Source organism: Eptesicus fuscus, chromosome 20 (assembly GCF_027574615.1).
Source record: "Eptesicus fuscus isolate TK198812 chromosome 20, DD_ASM_mEF_20220401, whole genome shotgun sequence".
Classification (NCBI taxonomy): domain Eukaryota; kingdom Metazoa; phylum Chordata; class Mammalia; order Chiroptera; family Vespertilionidae; genus Eptesicus; species Eptesicus fuscus.
Window position 1 is genome coordinate 34,438,484 of NC_072492.1, and position 21,611 is coordinate 34,460,094.

At 38.9% G+C, this 21,611-nt stretch overlaps 1 protein-coding gene across 1 annotated transcript in view; it reads left to right on the forward strand.

The window, feature by feature from the left end:
• Window positions 1-21,611, forward strand: part of LOC103293243 (centrosomal protein of 112 kDa) — a 253,196-nt gene that overhangs the window by 8,217 nt on the left and 223,368 nt on the right. Inside the window, exon 6 of the mRNA XM_054709260.1 lies at window positions 3,751-3,830. Within this exon, the coding sequence (XP_054565235.1) occupies window positions 3,751-3,830 (80 nt within the window). The remainder of the gene's footprint in view (window positions 1-3,750; window positions 3,831-21,611) is intronic.

Here is a 21,611-nt window from a genome sequence, read left to right on the forward strand (position 1 = left end):
TCTGATGCTCAAAGAGCTGACATAAATCTTCTGTAGCCCTGGACTGTGTAACTGGAGAGTGAAGTGGGATGTGTAGGGCTTTTGTTTGCTAGACAGTGTTACAGGTGGGACAGGTGTGCGCAGCCAATAACTTTGGGTATAAAACTCCGTTCTGAGTATCTGTGCAGGAGGAGGAAATGCCATCTGAATGACACTATTTCCTCATGCCAACGAGAAAGCAGCACGAGAGAGTAGCTTGTCTTTGAGGTAAGAGACACGGCATCCGATGTCGTCCCTAATTTAAGCACACACATTATCTCAAGCTCTTTATTGATCTCTGGTGGCTATCCCCTGCTCTTAAGATCTTTGAACATCAAACAAATAATAGGTAGTAAAACGAAATGTCATTGTTTGATGAAGTGTCCTAATCTGTTAAGTCAGGAAATGGTGAGGCTAAATGATTTTACTAGCAAGGAAACACCTGTCTCCGACAAATAACCCATTGCTTGTTTTCCAAACAGGCACCAGAGAGTAAGAGATGGTGGTGTTTACCTAGAGAAGTTCATGAGGCAGATGTTAAGCATGGACATTCCAGAATGTGCTAGAATGGAAATATCTACTTATAATAATTCTGATGTGACTCTCTAACAAGTGAAATATACAGTCTGATGGAGTTCAAAACTATGAAAAATAGTTATTCCAGCGTTTAGTGTGCATATATACTTCTTTTAATTAGGTTAAAATAATTTAAGATTCCCACAACTTTACACATAATAAATTGTATAGTATTTTCTAACTACTACTGGCCTGATTTTCTTTACAAGGACATGTGCCTTGAGTGAAGTGTTTAGAAATGAATTTGTGCAGTCAAATGATTTCTAGAAGCCCTGCAGCCCAGAACCTATTTTTCATGTTGGGGAGTAGAGGTTGGAGCAATGAAAAGGAGCAGTGGAGGGACTCTGCTAGTCGATGTGTGGGGGCAGCTTTGTGCCCTTTGCTGTGCTGTGACATCTGCCACAGTTCATCTGTTTCCTTATATGCAGCAGAATCCCTTTCTCATATACGCAGGTACTCACTTCCTGCAGCCTTAAATTCTTAGGGTGGAAGGGAGTAAAATATACATTTGGTAAATGTGTTTATGGCTATTTAAATCTGAAATTATTTAAAACAAATTACTTAGAACAATCTCATGTTTGAGAATATATGCTGTATCCTTAACTTAGTGGTTTGGTTTTCATTATTTAAATTATTAAAATTCATTTTGGATATTAACAATGAATAGTGGGGGAAGGGTTACAAGCAAATTAATTCAAGCCTTATTCTTCACTGCTATTAGTACATTAAAAAGGACAGCATTATCTCTATTACCCACAACTATCTGAGACATGGGTAAAGGCTAGAAATTTATCCCAAAATGGCCCTTAAGTATATGATGCAAATATATTAAATTAAGAACAAGCAAACAAACAAACAAACCCAGAACAGCCTTTGTTGGCTATTCTAGTGAGAGCCAGGTATTGGTTGTGCTGAGTGCTGGGGATATAAAATAAATGAGAAACAGCTTCTAGCTTTAAGGAACCCCAGCTCAGAAGCCTGTGCTTTGACACATGTATATATGACTCAGAGGGAAGGCTCTCCTTCTTCCATTCCGATAGGTCCGTTCCTGCCATGGAAGCAGCTCTAATAGAAGCATAGATGAGATCAAGGTGCTTGAGTTAGGGCATGGGCCACGCATCAGGAAGTGGCCACTGAACACTGACAGAAGTTAAGAGTGAATTGTGAATGATAAAAAGCACTTGCAAGAATTCAGAATTCTTAGCAATTCAGGGGCCATTTTCTGAAAGGGCAGAGAGTCCATCTAAGGCAGTGGTCGGAAAACTGTGGCTTGCGAGCCACATGCGGCTCGCGAGCAGCGGTTTGCCACTCTGTTGACTAATGAGTTTGCCGACCACTGATCTAAGGGAATCACTGGATTGGGGAATACTGTGATTTTGGGTATTCATAATGACCTTGAGTTTTCAAGAAAATGTTTGTGTATAGAATATTTAATCTAAGAAGGTGATAATTTTTAACACTTGCTGAGCATTTTCTCAACATTTATGTTCTTAGTGTTCTAAGAGCTTTACATGGAGTAACATTAACTCATCACAATTTCAATATACTCCCTGTTGTCCCCATTTCTCAGACGAGGCAGCTGAGGCACAGTGTGTTGAGTAACTTGTGGAGGTGTGGGGACAAACCCGTGCAGTCTGACTCAGAACTTGTACTCATAATCACCTTATAATTTTAGATTGAGTTTTCTCAAAAATGATTAATTTTTTGAAGTTTTCACTTAAACGAGTAAGTCTCAATTATGCTTTCATACAGAGTTCTGAGTCCCAGAAAACAATTGAACAGCCAATGCAGGGGAAACCCCTCCTAGCCCAGCATATTGGAGGCACAATTCCAGCGTGTAAAATAACAGTGACTCATCAGAGACTCCGATAGCGGCTCCTTGTTAGTTTCCCATGTACGTAATGTATTGTTCAGAGGACAGGGAGAAGCAGGCTGTGGTGTGAAGAAAAACTCCTCCTCAGTAGAAACCCCCAAACCCTCCTGGGGACTTCCTGGGAAGTGGATTTTAACCACAGCTCTGAGGAGGAGGCCACACTGGGAGACATAATAGAAGCTGTTGTTGTAAAGCACCAGATCTTAACAGATGATACTCTTCAAGAATGAGTAGGAGAAAAGCCAAAATGGGTCAAAGAATATAGGATTTTTGAGTTAACTAGATCTCTATCCAAACTATTATAAATAGCCAACTACAGGGACTTTTGGCTAGCACTGATTCAGAGTTTGGGAAGGTGTTTGTGTGTGTGTGTGTGTGTGTGTGTGTGTGTGTGTGTGTGTGTGTGTTTTGTTGGTTTTGTTCTTGTCATCCCTCTCCTATCCCCTTACCCAGCAGTTGCACGTTCAGCCTCACCTGGGCTGGTAGCAGTTGTGTAGCTGGCTGGCATCTGCACCCCTCTAAGTGACTTGAGTTTTCTTTTCTACTAGTTGCTCTGCACCCTCAATGGCTATGTATATGGGGAACCATGGCTGCTATTTACTCCTCCTGCTCCCTCCAGCTGTACCAGAGTTTCCTTCTCCTATTTTTAGATCCATTTACGTCCACATTGGGTATGCCTATCTACATCTGCATATGAAGAATTTTCTCTGAAGCAAAATTTTCATTTGTTATTATTACTCATGCTGCCAACCCACCTCCTCAAAGGATGCCACATTTAGGAAACAGATACTCATGGTGGGGACTTCCTCCCAAACTCAGTAAATAGTTATAGGAATCATTCCCAGCAGCAAAGACTGTTTCATCATCACCTGTAAAGACCGTTTCGTCACCACCTGTGTGGGTTTGGGAGTACAGACACATTCTTACCTGCGTTCTCCTGAATCTTATGAGATTCCTTTCCTTTGGCTAATATGTAACTGTTTAGAAAATTCAAGTTATTCCTCCCTTTTGGAGTGTTTTACATGTCAGTTTATTTCACAGGAAATCCACATGCAGGGAGACTCAAACAGTTGCTAACTTTGATCAGAAAAATGGTGTTGGAAATAGAGTATTAAAATAATTTTATGCTAAATGATAATGGTTAGTCCAATTTCTATTTTGAAATAGCTAAATCTAACTTTATGTTAAAAATGGACTTAAGATTGCTGTGTCATTGTTTGTATTTCTCATTTGAGCAAACTTTCTTTGTCTTCTGATACATGTGCCACGTCTTATCATGGCAGGTTCACGACTTGCAGAGTGAACTTGATAAAGAAAAAGAAGATACTCAAAAGAAAATCCATAAATTTGAGGAAGCTTTGAAGTGAGTAAAATTGTAATATATTTAATTTAAAAAATACTCTTAGCCCTACCTGGTTTGGCTCAGTGGAGAGAGCATTGGCCTACGGACTGAAGGGTCCCGGTTCGATTCTGGTTAAGGGCATATGCTTGGGTTGCCAGCTCAATCCCCAGTTGCCGCTCAATCTTTCATCATTGATATTTCTGTCTCTCTCTCTCCCTCTTCCTTCCTCCATGAAATCAATACAAATATGTTTTTAAAAATACTCTTAGTTTAAATTGTGAGCCAAATTAAATAGCTAGCACCTAGACACCATATTTTCCTAATAGCCTTGCTATGGTTTAGTTTGAGTCAATTTCCATCATGAATCTCTATTTTCAGAATTTTATTGCTAGCCAGTATTTATTTTTTTTAAAAAAGGAAAAATCAGCTGTTTTTAGTGATAGAGATGTAAGGAAATAGAATGTAGTAGTTTTATATGCTTTCTTCTTAAATGAAAACAGATTTTTAAAAAACAGTAAGACTTAGGTCTTAGAACATGTGGAAATTCCTCTGTAGATTTTGGAGAAATGGGGTAATGCAGTCTCCCAGTCATATCTGAAGATGAACTATGTAGGCATTGTTCAGGAAAGGCTCTGTCTCATGATACCTGTTCAGTAAAAGGTAAACATGCATATTAAAACCTTCTGTCTTACTTGTCTTCTCCATTGGTTCACAAGTTGATTAGGCCCAGCTGACGACGAGGCTTTATCTTGCAGTTTTTAGGTGAAAAACATTGATTCACTCAGTAAGTATTGCGTTCCCACCATGTCTCAGCAATGCATAGCTCTTCCCAAAGGACCTTGTCGTCGGGTTGGGAAGATATTTAAGAACTTTGGCAGTTATACTACAGAGTGATAAGAACTGGAATGGGAGACAGGTTCACAGGGCACTTGATCGAAGAAAGTGACTTAAGAAGGGAAACTTACTTGAGTTCAGTGTATCTAGCTAACTCCCAGAGAACCAGCTAATTCCATCTTTCTTGCTTCCAATAACCTACAAACAGGAATCACATACAGAAAGGCCAAAAAGAATACCCAGGATCAAACAAACTTAGCATCAGATTCTTTCTGGGAAGATTGCATAGCCATTCCTTCCCCCTCACTTTTTGTTAAAATGTATTGGATGAGTTGCTAATAGAACATTTAAAATAATTTGTATATCATGGCATCATAGACTATCAATTTTTTATCGACACAAGGATGCATTGCTTATTTGTTCACATCACCACGTATGAATTAGATAAAATCAGAAGAGAACCATAATATTCATTAAACATTAAGTCAACCATCAAGCTTGAATAATGACAAAACTAGGGCATTCTTGCTTTCTTTATAGATGGGATGGCCTTCCTTTATTCCTCATTAATTTATTTTTTCCTCCTTAAAATGTTGATTAACAACTTTTTTTTTAATATGTTTCATTGATTCTTTACAGAGAGGAAGAGAGAGGGATAGAGAGTTAGAAACATCGATGAGAGAGAAACATCGATCAGTTGCCTCCTGCACACCCCTCACTGGGGATGTGCCCGCAACCAAGGTACATGCCCTTGACTGGAATCGAACCTGGGACCCTTGAGTCCGCAGGCCGCCACTCTATCCACTGAGCCAAATCGGTTTCAGCCTGATTAACAACTTTTAATAACAGTAAATGAATGAACAAATACATATTTGTTTAGTACTGACAATGTCTATATGTTGTAGTATCATACTGAAAGAAATAGAAGGCTTAGAAGATGTATCTCAAGACATGGATGGCTCCTAAAGGTGTTATAGTCTAGATTAGGCATTTGAAATACTTAGAGTACTAGGTTGGCTGAGTTGCTAATAGAACAGGTTAAGTTGTTTTCAATAAGTACAATTGGAATTCAGAAAGTTATTTTTCAGTGGGATATTGGGAGTTTGTATAAAACAGTGTGGTGCCTTTTAATGTTCACTAATAGATTATGAAAGGACCTTGAAATCTCCATAGTTTTCTATATACAACATAATCGTTTACTGAGCTAAGTAACACTCTTTATGGCTTTAAAGGTCTTTACCAAAATACCAAATTTTACTTGGAGTTAAAAAAGCAATTTTAGATTTTTAATAAAATTCCCCTGTAGATCTGTTTCTCCTGTTCCCTATGTTAGTGATGTCTTCATTTTGACTGAATGTATGATCCTCACAATACAGCACCTGGATAGCAGATGTAATCTGGTCCGAAAGCAGAGTGAGTTATTGTGTGGTCTGAAATTCAAAGTAAACAGCACAAGCTGGCTATTTTCCCAAAGGAAAATATTCTTGGGGTGGGGGTTGGGGCTGCTACTGCTTTTGAATACAAGAATAGAGTTAGACCCAGTTAGTCCAGAAATAATTTCACTTTTCTAAAAGATAGCTATATTATAAATTTACACACACACACACACACACACACACACACACACACAGGTGAAGAATATCAGTTTTAGAATGCTTGGTATTCATTCATTTAATCATTCTTTCACTCAACGAGGGTTTATTCTGTGCATGTTGTATGTATAATGGAGGATATCAGAGAACAGTTACTAGATTATTGTAATCCTTTGGTGGTGTCATGTAATATTGATTTTCCATGTTCCTTGAAGTTATGAGTTTCTATCCTCTTCTTTGAAGCAGCAGTTACCTCCTTGGGGTCTTTAATAACTGCATTTAGGAGAGAAATACCTTCCTTCAGCCATGCTAGTTACTCTGAGGTATTCTTAGACATTCTAGGTTACACTTGCTCCAAGCTTCTTCCTCCTTTTGTGGCAGAATTCTTTGCTCATATTCCATTTCTTGATCCTGCAACGTATCAGGTCAAGTAGTGACAGCCTCTATTTTATTTTAACAAAAGTGGTGCTAAAGCTCAAGTTTGTGGTTTCTCTCTGGCCCTCAGATTTGGGTCAGCTTTCTGTGGGTTCTCCCTGGCCATCTGCTAGAGCTCATTCTGGCTGCCACCATTGGGAGCATACACAGGGAGCCCGCCACAGGTTGGGGGTGTATGTGGGTAAAATGCAGAGTGCTGGGGTGGCTGTGGCCCGTTGGGGGATCTGTACGTAGGGCATTCCCAGCAGCTTGTGGGTGGGCTTCTTGATGGAGCCCATGGTGCAGTTAGTAGGATCTGTGTCCCTGCAGCACCCTCCTGAGAATCCTGCCTGCCTTTCTCACAGCCTCTTTCGTTACCCTCGTTATGTAAATCAGGATCCAGTTCTCTGGATGGGGCAAGAGAGAAATGAGCCTCTTTTGCTCAGCATTTAGGTTTGTGAGACATATTGTTACATAACATTGTATTTTATTAATTCTCACTTATTGAATAGTATTTTAAAGTGAACATACCACAGTGTATTCATTCTGCTGCCACTATCCATTTCGGCAGTTTCTAGTTTTGGGTTATTAACTAGAGGCCTGGTACACGGATTCATGCACCGGTGGGGTCCCTCGCCTGGCCTGTGCCCTCTCGCAATCTGGGACCCCTTGGGGGATGTTGGATGCTGGTTTCAGCCCGATCCCTGCAGGCCAGGCTGAGGGACCCCACCGGTGCACGAATCCATGCACCAGGCCTCTAGTATGCATATAAAATCTTTGATTAATCTCTTCCCGCCCTACCTCCTTCCCCCTTCCCTCTGAGATTCATCAGTCTGTTTCATGTTTCCATGCTTATGCATTGAGCGTCTGCCCCCCTGGTGGTCAGTGTGTGTCATAGCTACCGGTCAAATGGTCAAACAATTGAACAGTCGCTTAGGCTTTTATATATAGAGATAGTATCGCTATGGGCATTCTTACTATGTTTCTTTTGTAAACACACATACACATTTCTGTTATATATATATCTGCATCCAATGTTTATGTTGTGCCAAGTACGACACATATGGGGGAAGGCTAGACCTTTAGATTATTCAGTGGCATTATCAAAGAACCAATTGAAGTGAATGGTGATTCAAGTTGGTTTGGGACTAAAGAGAAGAAGTTCCTGGAGGCCTTTCCTCACTTTTACTTCACCCAGGTGTAGTTTTGAACCTCTAGTTCTGAGAACACAATCATTACATCAACTTTGTTTATGTAGGGGGATCTGATACATAAGTGATCTGATCTGTGAACCTGCTGATTGGTGAATGGATGATTATAAACTAGTTGAGAAAGTATTACAAATAAGGAAAAAGTATGAAAATTTATTAAGGGCTTCTTCTTAACATATTCTGGTTTTCTTTTTTATATTGCTCCCTCCAATAAAGATTTCTATTATTGACAGCTCTTTTTTATTGTTTGGAAATGTGTAATCATATTTTCATATATCATTGCTTCAATAAGTGCAGTTTCACTTGCACATGGAATTTTTTTTTCAATTTTTTTTATTAAGGTATTATATGTGTACATATCTTACCATTGCCCCCACATGGAATTTTTAAAATATATTTTTAGTGATTTCAAAGAGGAAGGAGAAATAGAAACATCAATGATGAGAGAAAATCATTAATTGACTCTCTCCTGCATGCCCCATACTGGGGATCGAGCCCACAACCCAGGCATATGCCCTGACTGGGAATTGCACTATGACCTCCTGGTTCACGCAACCACTGAGCCATGCTGACTGGGCTACCCATAGAATTTTTAGAAACAAGTTCTTGATGTTTTCTCAGGAATTCAGACTGTTCTTGAATTATACTTTTACTAGTGGCCTGGTGCATGAAATTTGTGCACATTAAAAGGGAATTAATTAGAGGAAATATTTTAATATTGCTATTTGCCCTTTATCTATAATAGAAGTGTCAGAGATGAAAGAAAATTAGTAAAATGTATATGAAAATCTCCCTCCTGTCAGAGTCTGGGGTGCACCGCGAGACCAGAGTCAAATCCCCGCCCAACCGCACACGCTTTGAAATCACAGGAGACCCAGACCCGGCCGGCCCCTCTGTCAAGCCCCTCCAGGTGGGGGGTGCAGCCTCCGGTCCCTGGCCCAACACCGGGTGGGGGGCATAGCCTCAGATCTCCCATCAAGCCCCGCTGGGCAGGAGGTGCAGCCTTAGGTCCCTCGGTGCAACCTCAGGTCCTGCAGCCCGGCACCGGGGCAGGGGGTGCAGCCTGAGGGTACACCCGTCAAGCCCCGCTGGGTGGGGGGGCACGGCCTCAGGTCCCCCGGGCCAGCACTGGGGCAGGGGGCACGGCCTGAGGTCCCCCGTCAAGCCCCGCCAGGTAGAGCAGCCTAAAGTTCCCATCAAGCCCCACTGGGTGGGGGATGCGGCTTGAGATCCCCTGGCCCGGCGCTGGGGTGGGGGGTGTGGCCTGAAGTCCCTCGTCAAGCCCTGCTGGGTGGGGGCACAGCTTGAGGTCCCTTGCCTAAGCAAGGCACCATGCAGCCTCAGGTCCCTGCTGTTTGGTAGTTACGTGATGGTGTCCTGACTAATTTGCATATTATCCTATTATTAGATAGATTTGACCTGTTCTGAAGCCAACTTTCAACAGTAGTCATACTCAGTAAATGTTCACCATCTGGTTTGTTGAAGTCATTGTATAAAATTATGTATTTATACAAAAATTAGCAGCGCCTCTTCTTTTGTCTGTCTTTATCTATAGTTTTCTTTAAAATGAGGAAATTCATATAATAGTTTTGTGGTATTATTTTTCCAACAAACTGCCATAAGCTTTTGAAAAAGTTTTTTTCTTGCTCAATATATATAGTATTTTAATCTCCTGCTACAGTGGAAAGCAGATTATTTACCCCTAAAGTTATATTTTTAAAGAAGTTATATTTTTAAACATGAGTGCAAAAAGCTTTCCCATAAAGTTCTTTTAAATTTCCTTCATTTATCTTTGGTTGCTTGTTTGCTGTTATAAATCAACATTTATATCAGTCAGAGCAGGGATTAATCTTCAAATACGAAGGCCTTAGAGGAAAGATAATAAAACTGCAAAGTTATAATGACATTGTTTTTGTACTTTTATTTGCTAGAAACTAATCTTAAAAGAAGATGTAAATGGAATGCTAAGCAATCTTGTGATAATTCAAAGGTGTGGACTACGTTTTGATTAGGTTTGTTTTTTATGGACCATTGAGTACTGCAGACATGTGGATGAGGTTGCAGTCAAAGCAATACCTTCTGGTTTACCCAGAGGCTTGAATTTTGAATTTGGTAGGAAGGGAAAGCTAGGTTAAGTCAATCTTGTGTAGGGATTTTAAAGTACAGCTGAAATTCTAAATTTAGTCTTCTATAGAGCCAAAATGAGGAACTGTGGCTTGGTCGTTTTGTTTGTAAGGTTGGTGAAAATATCTCAAGGAATTAATAGTGACATGTACTTTAAAATGGGGAAAAAATGTGAATGAAGGAGCTATCTAGAGAGAAGCTAAAGGAAGCCTGCAAACTTGTAGTTAATCTAAAGATTCTATTCTTAGTAAGTGAATAAAAATACCTTATAAGGTCACCTTGATAAGAAATAAGAAATTTTATTCTGTTTAGAAAACAGATTTGTACTTTGAAAAAGTCTCTTTTTGTAAGAGTAATTATAAAACTTGTTTCACTACAGTATAAAAGTAGCCTGTAACTTATAATATTTATTAAAGGATATGTGGTGTTGGTTTTAACCGAGAAATATGCATTTACAGACTAATTAGTTGAGTTTATACATTTTCAGTATATTTTTTTCTATTATTGTTACTACTAAAATTAAGAACAGATACAACTTATAATGTATTATACCATCAAAATATGTCAGATATTCATATTTGCTTATAATATAACAAATAGAGTTGGGAGCAAGGAGGAATTATTTGACATGTATGAAATAATTTTAGATTTTTATATTACTAGAATTAGATTAATTATATCCAAGTAGGATTAAATGTAACCAGGAATAAGTAAATTATATTATAGTTGAGTTATTTTAAAACTTTGTTATTTGTCATTGCCATTCAAGTTCTAGGCTATCCAGAAGAGGAATGAGGATGCCCTACCATTGTAATGGAGGGTGTATGTTAAAGTGAACCTATCCAGAGTGGGTAGAAGGTGAACTTTAGATACTTGACATTGTCCAGTGAGAAAATTCTTCAGAGTATCTATTCCTAGGACTCAGAAAATACTGTAAGCTTCACCAGCAATAAATTTGTATAATCTAACTCTCAATTTGGTATTCATAGTAAATTTACTTTTTTTTTTATTGTTTAAAGTATTACATATGTCTCCTTTTTCCCCAGTTGAACCCCCCATCAACATTCCCACCCCCAGGACAAGCCCCCACCGCCCCAGTGTCTGTGTCCATTGGTTATGCTGATATGCATGCATACAAGTTCTTTGGTTGATCTCTTCTCTTCCTCTCCCCCCCCCCCCCCCCCCCCCCCCCCCCGCCTTCTCTCTGAGGTTGGATGGTCTGTTCAGTGTTTCTTAGTGTCTGGATCTATTTTTGTTCATCAGTTTATGTTGTTCATTATATCCCACATATGAGTGAGATCATGTGATATATATCTTTCTTCAACTGGCTTATTTCGCTTAGTATAATGCTCTCCATGTCCATCCATGCTGTTGCAAATGGTAAAAGTTCCTTATTTTTTATAGCAGCGTAGTATTCCATTGTGTAGATGTGCCACACTTTTCTAATCCACACATCTGCTGATGGGCACTTAGCTATTGTAAATTGTGCCGCTATGAACATAGGGATGCATATGTCCTTTTTGATTGGTGTTTCTGGTTTCTTGGGATATATTCCCAGAAGTGGGATTACTGAGTCAAATGGGAGTTCCATTTTTAATTTTTGAGGAATCTTCATACTGTCTTCCAAAGTGGCTGCACCAGTCTGCATTCCTACCAGCAGTGCAAGAGGGTTCCTTTTTCTCCACATCCTCGCCAGCACTTGTTGTTTGTTGATTTGTTGATAATAGCCATTTTGACATGTGTGAGATGATACCTCATTGTTTTGATTTGCATCTTGCATATGGTTAGTGACTTTGAGCATGTTTTCATATGTCTGTCGGCCTTCTGTATATCCTCTTTCGAAAAGTGTCTATTTAGGTTAAGGTGACCAGATTTTAACATTGGTAAAGCGGGACACCATTGACGGGGGGGCGGGAGGGGTGTCTTTTTTAAAAAAATATATTTTATTGATTTTTTACAGAGAGGAAGAGAGAGGGATAGAGAGTTAGAAACATCAATGAGAGAGAAACACGATCAGCTGCCTCTTGCACACCCCCTACTGGGGATGTGCCCGCAACCAAGATACATGCCCTTGACCAGAATCGAACCTGGGACCCTTGAGTCTGCAGGCCGACGCTCTATCCACTGAGCCAAACTGGTTTCGGCCCGGTGGCGGGGGGGGGGGGGGGGGCGGGTTCTTGATGAAAAATGTGGTCTATATTGTAATCGCTTTTTTTTTTTAATTTCTTTATTGATTAAGGTGTCACATATTTGTCCTCATCCCCCCATTCCCATCCCACACCCCTCCCCACGGATGCCCCAACCCCCTGTTGACCTTAACCATTGGTTAGGCTCGTATGCATGCACACAAGTCCTTTGGTTGATCTCTCCCCCCTCCCCCCACCCTCCCCTACCTTCCCTCTGAGGCCCGATAGTCCGATCGATGCCTCCTTGTTTCTGGTTCTGTTCTTGTTCATCAGTCTATGTTGTTCATCATTTCCCCTAGATGAGCGAGATCATGTGTCACTAGAGATATACTTATAAGAACTGAATGTGAGACGAGCAATAATAGTTATGCTGACAGGCAAGTGAATCAGTCTGTAGTGAGTTTCTTTCTGGACCAACAGTTCTTTTGAGACTCAATATCAATGTCCACCAGTTCCTTATGTGTACATGTCGGCACTGACCCCTCAGCTCTGGATGGTGGACAAATGGTGGTAATGCAGGTCCGACTCCCTCTGGTTTGGTCTCGGCCGGACCCAGGGGCACGGCTTCACCCGGACTCAGGGCTGCGTGGCCTCACCCGGACCCAGGGGGCACGTGGCCTTACCTGGACCCAGGTGCGCGTGGCCTCACCCGGACCCGGGACCCAGCCTCACCCGGATCCAGGGGCACGCGGCCTCACCTGGACCCAGGATCCAGCTTCACCCGGACCCAAGGGCGCGTGGCCTCACCCGGACCCAGGGGCGCGTGGCCTCTCCCAGACCCAGGGGTGCGTGGCCTCACCCGGACCCGGGACGCTTTTGGTTTTTTTAATAGAAGGAAATTCACTTCTTAGATCATCGTTGAATTTGCATCCTCTTTTCTTACTCATTATATTAAAAATCTAAAAAGAATAATTTAAAATTATATTATAAATTATTATATACATATTGCTTAAAAACACAGTAAGTAGGTACATAATTACATGAACATATTTTATTGTTAGTTTATAAATTAAATTAATTTGATTGTTATAAAGTAACTATATTTTAAAAATTATTTTAATCCTATATTTCTTTCTAAATAATAACAATACTAACTTGTATTATTTTTCCTCTGAATTTGCCGTAACGTAAGTCGTGTCATTTTCAAGGCCAGCACTAGACTCTTTGCCGCCACTATAAAATATAAATAATACGAGTATTGTCTGCTAAATTCAAGAAAATTTATGTATTTATGAAATAAATAAATAAATTACTTACCTAAATTATCTGAATAGCTGATTTGTAATGACATCACTTGTTTAACTAGCTTACTAGCATGCAGTATGATGTGTATCGTCTGAGAGACAGTTACAAAATGTTTTCGTCGTTGGCAATCCCAAAAAATGCCATTGTTCATTAAGTCCAAACAATGGTGGTCGAATTCTAACAACTGATCAACAATGCAAACTTTGATAAGCAGTTCTCGATAATCAGTTCTCAACAATTATTTGTTGTTATTAAAGTTTAACATTATAAAATTAACAAAAATAATATAAAACTCATATCCTAGCTAAATAGCCACATGGCCGTCGAAAACCATATATTCCCTTCCTGTTCTCCCACTGTTCCCTAGCTTGTCGTGCATTCTTTCCAAAAATCGGGACTTTTTTAAAACGCTGCGGGACGCGGGACAAATTGTTAAAAATCAGGACTGTCCCGCCAAAAGCGGGACGTCTGGTCACCTTAATTTAGGTCCTTTGCCCATTTTTTTTGATTGGATTGTTGATCTTCCTTTTGTTAAGTTGTATGAGTTCCCTGTAAATTTTGGAGATTAAACCCTTATTTAAGATCGCATTGGCAAATATGTTCTCCCATGCAGTGGGCTTTCTTGTTGTTTTGTTGATGGTTTCTTTTGCTGTGCAGAAGCTTTTTATTTCGATGTAATCCCATTTGTTTATTTTCTCCTTAGTTTCCATTGCCCTAGGAGCTGTATCAGTAAAGATATTGCTAAGACATATGTCTGATATTTTGTTGCTTATGGAGTCTTCTAAGATTTTTATGGTTTCCCATCTTACATTTAAGTCCTTTAATCATTTTGAGTTTATTTTTGTGTATGGTATAAGTTGGTGATCTAGTTTCATTTTTTTGCATGTATCTGACCAATTTCCACAGCACCATTTATTAAAGAGACTGTCTTGACTCCACTGTATGCTCTTGCCTCCTTTGTCAAATATTAATTGAGCATAATGGCTTGGGTCTATTTCTGGGTTCTCTGTTCTGTTCCATTGGTCTATATGTCTGTTCTTGTGCCAGTACCAGGAAGTTTTGAGAACAGTGGCTTTGTAATATAGTTTGATATCTATGTGATCCCTCCAACTTTGTTCTTCTTTCTCAGGATTGCTGTGGCTATTCTGGGCCTTTTTTTTATTCCAGATGAATTTTTGGAGAGTTTGTTCTATGTTTGTGAAACATGCCATTGGTATTTTAATGGGGATTGCATTGAATCTATAAATTGCTTTGGGTAGTATGGACATTTTAATGATGTTGGTTCTACCAATTCATGAACACAGTATGTTCTTCCATTTGTTTATGTCTTCCTCTATGTCAGTGATGGGCAACCTTTTGAGCTTGGTGTGTCAAACTTCGCCAAAAAACTGAGCATAACTCGGGTAGTGTGTCACTTTGAGGAAAAAAACTAACTCCAAGACTCTAGTTGCAAATGTTTCATCCTCAGAAGCAGCAAATGTTTCATCCTTGGCATGCGGCCGCGTGTCATCAGAAATGGCTATGCGTGTCAGTGCTGACACGCATGTCATAGGTTCACCATCACTGCTCTATGTCTTTCTTCAATGTCCTGTAGTGCCAGGGTTCTTGATCCAGCATCTAGAGGGGTTCAGGAATCTGGAGAAGCACTGTGTGTAAATTAAATAAGAGTCCAGAGACGAAAAATAATTTTGGAAGGCATTATGGGGAGTCAGAGAAGACTTAGCTAAAGGAACTGAGTTCTCCTTGTCTCAGGACCCCTTGCTTTTTATTACCACAAATTGTCCTAAGACAAAGTAGATATCCACTTCAAAGGCCAGAGTTTGGTCTATAGAATCCATTGTCAGATTGGAAGAATTAACTCTGTCTGTTCAGGTATTTGGCCAGGAGGAGGCAATAACATGTAGATTAAGATCACTTTAGCTGTCTGGCAGCAAGCAATCAATTTATTCATCCTTTTCAGGTTTGGGGAAATGCCCTCAGCCATTTCCAGATGATTCAGCCCTGCTCACATGCTAGAATTGGCTCTGGCACTGTAGTTTTCCGAGTACAGGTCTTTTACCTCCTTAGTTAAGTTTATTCCTAGGTATCTTAATTTTTTTGGTGCAATGGTAAATGGGATTGTTTTTTTTCGTTTCTGTGAGTTCATTATTGGTGTATAAAAAAAGTCATAGATTTATGGGTGTTAATTTTGTATCCTGCTACATTGTCAAATACATTTATTAAGTCTAGTAGTTTTTTGATGGAGTCTTTAGGGTTTTCTGTGTACAATATCATTTCATGTGTGAATAAGGACAGTTTTACTTCTTCTTTTCCAATTTGGATGCCTTTTATTTCTTCTTCTTCTCTAATCACTATGGCTAGCACTTCCAGTGCTATGTCAAACAGGAGTGGTGAAAGTGGGGATCCCTGTCTTATTCCTGTTCTTAGGGGAAATGGTTTTAGTTTTTGCCCATTGAATATGATGTTGGCTGTATGTTTGTCATATAAGGCTTTTATTATATTGAGGTTTGATCCCTCTATTCCCACTTTGCTGAGAGTTTTTATCAAGAAAGTGTGTTGGATTTTGTCAAATGCTTTTTTTGCATCGATTGATATGATTATGTGATTTTTGTCTCTCAATTTGTTTATGTGATGTATCACATTTATTGATTTGCGGATATTGTACCATCCTTGCATCCCCAGAATAAATCCCACTTGATCATGGTATATGATCTTTCTAATATAATGCTGGATCCAATTTGCTAGAATTTTGTTGAGGATTTTAGCATCTATGTTCATCAAGGATATTGGCCTGTAGTTCTCTTTCTTTGTGGTGTCTTTGGTTTTGGAATTAGGATAATGCTGGCTTCATAGAAAGAGCTTGGAAGTGTGCCTTCCTCTTGAATTTTTTGGAATAGTCTGAGGACGATAGGTTTTAGTTCTTTGGATGTTTGGTAGAACACCCTGTAAAACAATCCAGACCAGGGCTTTTGTTTGCTGGGAGATTTTTGATTACTGCTTCAATTTCATTGGTAGTTATTGGCCTATTCAGGTTTTTTAATTCTTCCTGATGAAGTTTTGAAAGCTTGTATTTTTCTAAGAATATGTCTATTTTGTCTAGGTTGTCCAGTTGGTTGGAGTAGAGTTGTTCATAGTATTTTTTTTTAAATCCTTTGTATTTCTGTGGGGTCTGTTGTTACTTACCTCTTTTATTTCTGATTTTGTTGATTTGGGTCCTCTCTCTTTGTTTCTTGGTGAGCCTGGCTAGAGATTCATCAATCTTGTTTATCCTTTCAAAGAACCAGCTCTTGGTTTTATTGATCTTTTGTATTTATTGGGGGGTCTCTATGTCATTTTTTTCCACTCTGATCTTTATTATTCCCTTCTCTGCTTACTCTGGACTTTTCTTGTTTCTCTCTTTCTAATTCTTTAAGTTGTAGGGGTTGATAATTTATTACCATTTTTTCTTGTTTTTTTTTTTTTGAGGTAGGCCTGTAGAGCTATGAACTTCCCTCTCAGGACTGCTTTCACTGTGTCCCATAGATTTTGGATTATTGTGTTTTCATTGTTGTTTGTTACCAGGATGCTTTTTATTTCTTCTTTGATCTCTTTGGTAACGCAATCATTCTTAATAGCATGCTATTTAGCCTCCAAGTGTTTGATTTTTTTCATTGATTTATTGTAGTTGATTTCTAATTTTATGCCATTGTGACCTGAGAAAATGCATGATATGATTTCTATCCTCTTGAATTTGAAGAGACTTTGCCTGTGTCCCTATATGTGGTCTATCTTTGAAAATGTCTCATGTGTACTTGAGAGGAATGTATATTTTGTAGCTTTGGGGTGAAATGTTCTGAAGATGTCAATTAATTCCATCTGATCTAGTGAGTCATTTACGATTGATGTTTCTTTGCTGATTTTTGGTTTAGAGGATTTATCCAGTGGTATCAATGGGGTATTAAAGTCGCCTACTATGGTACTAGAAGTATTAGCCATTGCAATTAGACAAGAAGAAGAAATAAAAGGCATCCAAATTGGAAAAGAAGAAGTAAAGCTGTCCTTATTTGCAGATGACATGATATTGTACGTAAAAAACCCGAAAGACTCCATAAAAAAACTAATAGACTTAATAAATGAATTCGGCAATGTAGCAGGATACAAAATTAACGTCAAGAAATCTATGGCCTTTCTAAACACCAATAGTGAACTTACAGAAAGAGAGACTAAAAAAAAATCCCATTTACCATCGCACCAAAAAAATTAAGATACCTAGGAATAAACTTAACTAAGGAGGTAAAAGACCTATACGCGGAAAACTACAGGACACTGAAAAAAGAGACAGAGGAAGATGTAAACAGATGGAAGAACATACCATGTTCATGGATTGATAGAATCAACATCATTAAAATGTCGATACTACCCAAAGCAATCTATACATTCAGTGCACTCCCCATTAAAATACCAATGGTATATTTTACAGACCTAGAAAGAACTCTCCAAAAATTCATCTGGAATAAAAAAAGACCCCGAATAGCCACAGCAATCCTGAGAAAGAAGAATAAAGTAGGAGGGATCTCAATACCAGATTTCAAGCTGTATTACAAAGCCACGGTTCTCAAAACAGCATGGTACAGGCACAAGAACAGACATATAGATCAATGGAATAGAATAGAGAATCCAGATATCAACCCAAACCACTATGCTCAATTAATATTTGATAAAGGAGGCATGAACATACAATGGAGTCAAGACAGTCTCTTTAATAAATGGTGTTGGGAAAATTGGACAGATACATGCAAAAAAATGAAACTAGATCACCAACTTACACCATACACAAAAATAAACTCAAAATGGATACAGGACTTAAACATAAGATGGGAAACCATAAAAATACTAGAGGAATCCACAGGCAGCAAAATCTCAGACATATGCCGAAAGAACTTCACTGATCCTGCCCTTAGGGCAATGGAAGCTAAAGAGAAAATAAACAAGTGGGACTATATCAAAATAAAAAGCTTTTTTTACAGCAAAAGGAACTATCAACAAAACAACAAGAAATCCCACTGTATGGGAGAACATATTTGCAAATTTTATCACTGATAAAGGTTTAATCTCCAACATCTACAGGCAGCTTATAAAACTTAATAAAAGGAAGATAAATGATCCAATAAAAAGATGGGCAACGGACCTAAATAGAATCTTTTCAAAAGAAGACAGAAGGAAGACCAAGAGGCACATGAAAACATGCTCAAAGTCACTAATTATCCAAGAGATGCAAATCAAAACGACAATGCGGTACCATCTCACACTGGCCAGAATGGCTATCATCAACAAATCAACAAACGACAAGTGTTGGCAAGGATGTGGAGAAAAAGGAACCCTCGTGCACTGCTGGTGGGAATGCAGACTGGTGCAGCCACTGTGGAGAACAGTATGGAGTTTCCTCAAAAAACTGAAAATGGAACTCCCATTTGACCCAGTAATCCCACTCCTAGGAATATATCCTAAGAAACTGGAAACACCAATAAGAAAGGATATATGCACCCCTATGTTCATAGCAGCACAATTTACAATAGCTAAGATTTGGAAACAGCCTAGGTGCCCATCAGCAGATGACTGGATCAGAAAACTATGGTACATCTACAGAATGGAATACTATGCTGCCATAAAAAAGAAGGAATTCTTACCATTCACAGCAACCTGATTGGAATTGGAGAACATTATGCTAAGTGAAATAAGTCAGTCAATGAAAGAAAAATACCACATGATCTCACTCATTTTTGGATAATAAAGAAAATTATAAACTGTTGAACAAAAAGATAGATACGGAGACAGTAACTCATCAAACAGACTGTCAAATTACAGCGGGAAGGTTAGGGAGAGGTGGGAGAGATGAGAGATCAACTGAAGGACTTATATGCATACATATAAGCATAACCAATGGACACAAAACTCCGGGGGGTGAGGGCATGTTTGGGAGTGGGGTGTGGGGGAGGGGGCAATGGTAAAATATGTACACATATAATACCTTAATAAAAAAAATAAAGTCCCCTACTATGACTGTATTGCTGTCGATCTCTCACTTGGTATCTTCCAGATGTTTTTTTATGTATTTGGGTGCTCCTGTATTGGGTATATATATGTTCACCAGAGCTATATCCTCTTGTTGAATTGCTCCCTTTAGTATTATGAAGTGGTCTTCCTTATCGCTTGTTATAGCCTTCACTTTGAGGTCTATTTTGTCAGATATAAATATTGCTACCCCAGCTTTTTTTTTCTTTTCCATTTGCCTGAAAAAAAATTTTTTTCATCCCTTCACTATCAGTTTGTGTGAATCCTTTGTTCTGAGTTGGGTCTCTTGAAGACAGCAGATCCATGGGTCATGTTTCCTTATCCATTCAGCTACCCTATGTCTTTTGATTGGAGCATTTAATCCATTTACATTTAAAGTTATTATTGATAGGTACTTGTTTGTTTCCATTTTTATTCTTTATGCCCATGTTCCTTCTTCCCTTCCTATTTTTTCTTTTTACAGCAGTCCCATTAGCATTTCTTGCATAGGTGGCTTGGTGGTATTAAACTCTCTTAGCCCTTTTTTGTCTGTGAAGCTCCTTATTGCACCTTCAATTTTGAACGATAGCTTTGCTGGGTATAGTATTCTTGGATTCAGTTCCTTGCTTTGCATCACTTTGTATATTTCATTCCATTCCCTTCTGGCCTGATGTGTTTCTGTTGAGAAATCATTTGATAGCCTAATGGGAGATCCATCATAGGTAACTTTCTGTCTCTCTCTGGCAGCCTTTAAGATTCTTACTTTATTGTTGGTGTTTGCCAATTTCATTATGCTATGTCTTGGTGTTGGTCTTTTTGGGTTCAACTTGTGTGGGATTTTTTGTGCTTCTTGAACTTGTGTGAGTTTTTTCTTCCCGATATCAGGGAAGTTTTTTGTCATTTCTTCAAACAGGTTTTCTATTCCTTGCTCAGTTTCCTCTCCTTCTGGCACCCCTATTATGCGGATGTTGTTTCGTTTCTTTCGTTTCATGTTGTCCCAAAGCTCCCTTAGGCTCTCCTCCTGCTTTTTAAAAAATTTTTCCACTTGCTGCTCTGTTTGGGTGTTTTTTCCTACCTTGTCTTCTAGCTCGCTGATGTGGTCCTCAGCTTCTTCTAGTCTGCTGTTGATGCTTTCTAGTGTGTTCTTTATTGCAGCTATGTCATTCTTCATTTCCTCCTGGTTCTTCTTTATTTCCTCTTGACTCCTAACACATGTTGTTGAATTTGTCTTCCATCCTTTTCAGCATCCTTATGACCATTGCTCTGAATTCTTTCTCTGACAAAAATTGCTTGCCTCCATTTCGTTTACATCCTTTTCTGGTGATTCCTTTTCTTTCGTATGGGGCCTTTTTCTTGGTCTCCCCATTTTTGCTCCTCTCAGGGTGTTTGGTTATGTGGCTCACCCTCTACCACGTTGACCGAAAGGCACACAATACAATTTGACAAGACACGACATAGAGGGAACAAAACACAAATGTATTCACGACACCAGAGAAAAAACTAGGGGAGAGAAAAGAGTGCAAAAATGATAATGAGAAAAGGAAAAAAAGGTAAGATAGAAAAGAGAAAGAAGAAAAAAGAAGGGGGAAAATATACATATATGGGGAGAAAACTCCACAAAACAAATAAATATACCAAGAAATGCAAACAACAAACACCCAGAAAAAAAGGGGGAAACTGAATATGAAGAGGCAGAGCTTATTTCCAGAAAGTAAGGTAAAGGAATTAGATGAATGGGGGAATGGCTATGGTCCAGTATAGATGAGGTAGAAAGAGAATAAGTGGTAAGAAGAAGAGTAAAAACAAAATAATAAAAAAATTTCCCCTTTCTTTAATTTATCTATATATTTATCCATTTTTGGAAAAGGAGAATAGAGTTGAGAGCAGATAGGCTTGAGTTTGGAGAGTGAAACTGAGCAATTAGGAGAAGAAGAGAGCAAGTGAGGAGAAGAATAATAAAAGCATAAAAAATTTGGCTAGCGAAGAAAGAGAAAAGAGAAGGGTGCATGGACTTGAGCAGGGGAGAGGAAATTAGATTTATCATTAAGCTAACAGAGACTACTACAATAGTAATGCATCAATAAAGCGGATACTTAAAGATCAATTTTTAACAAGAAATAAAAAGAAAGGAGAGAAAAAAACTAAAGCAGAAACAGAAGAAGAGAA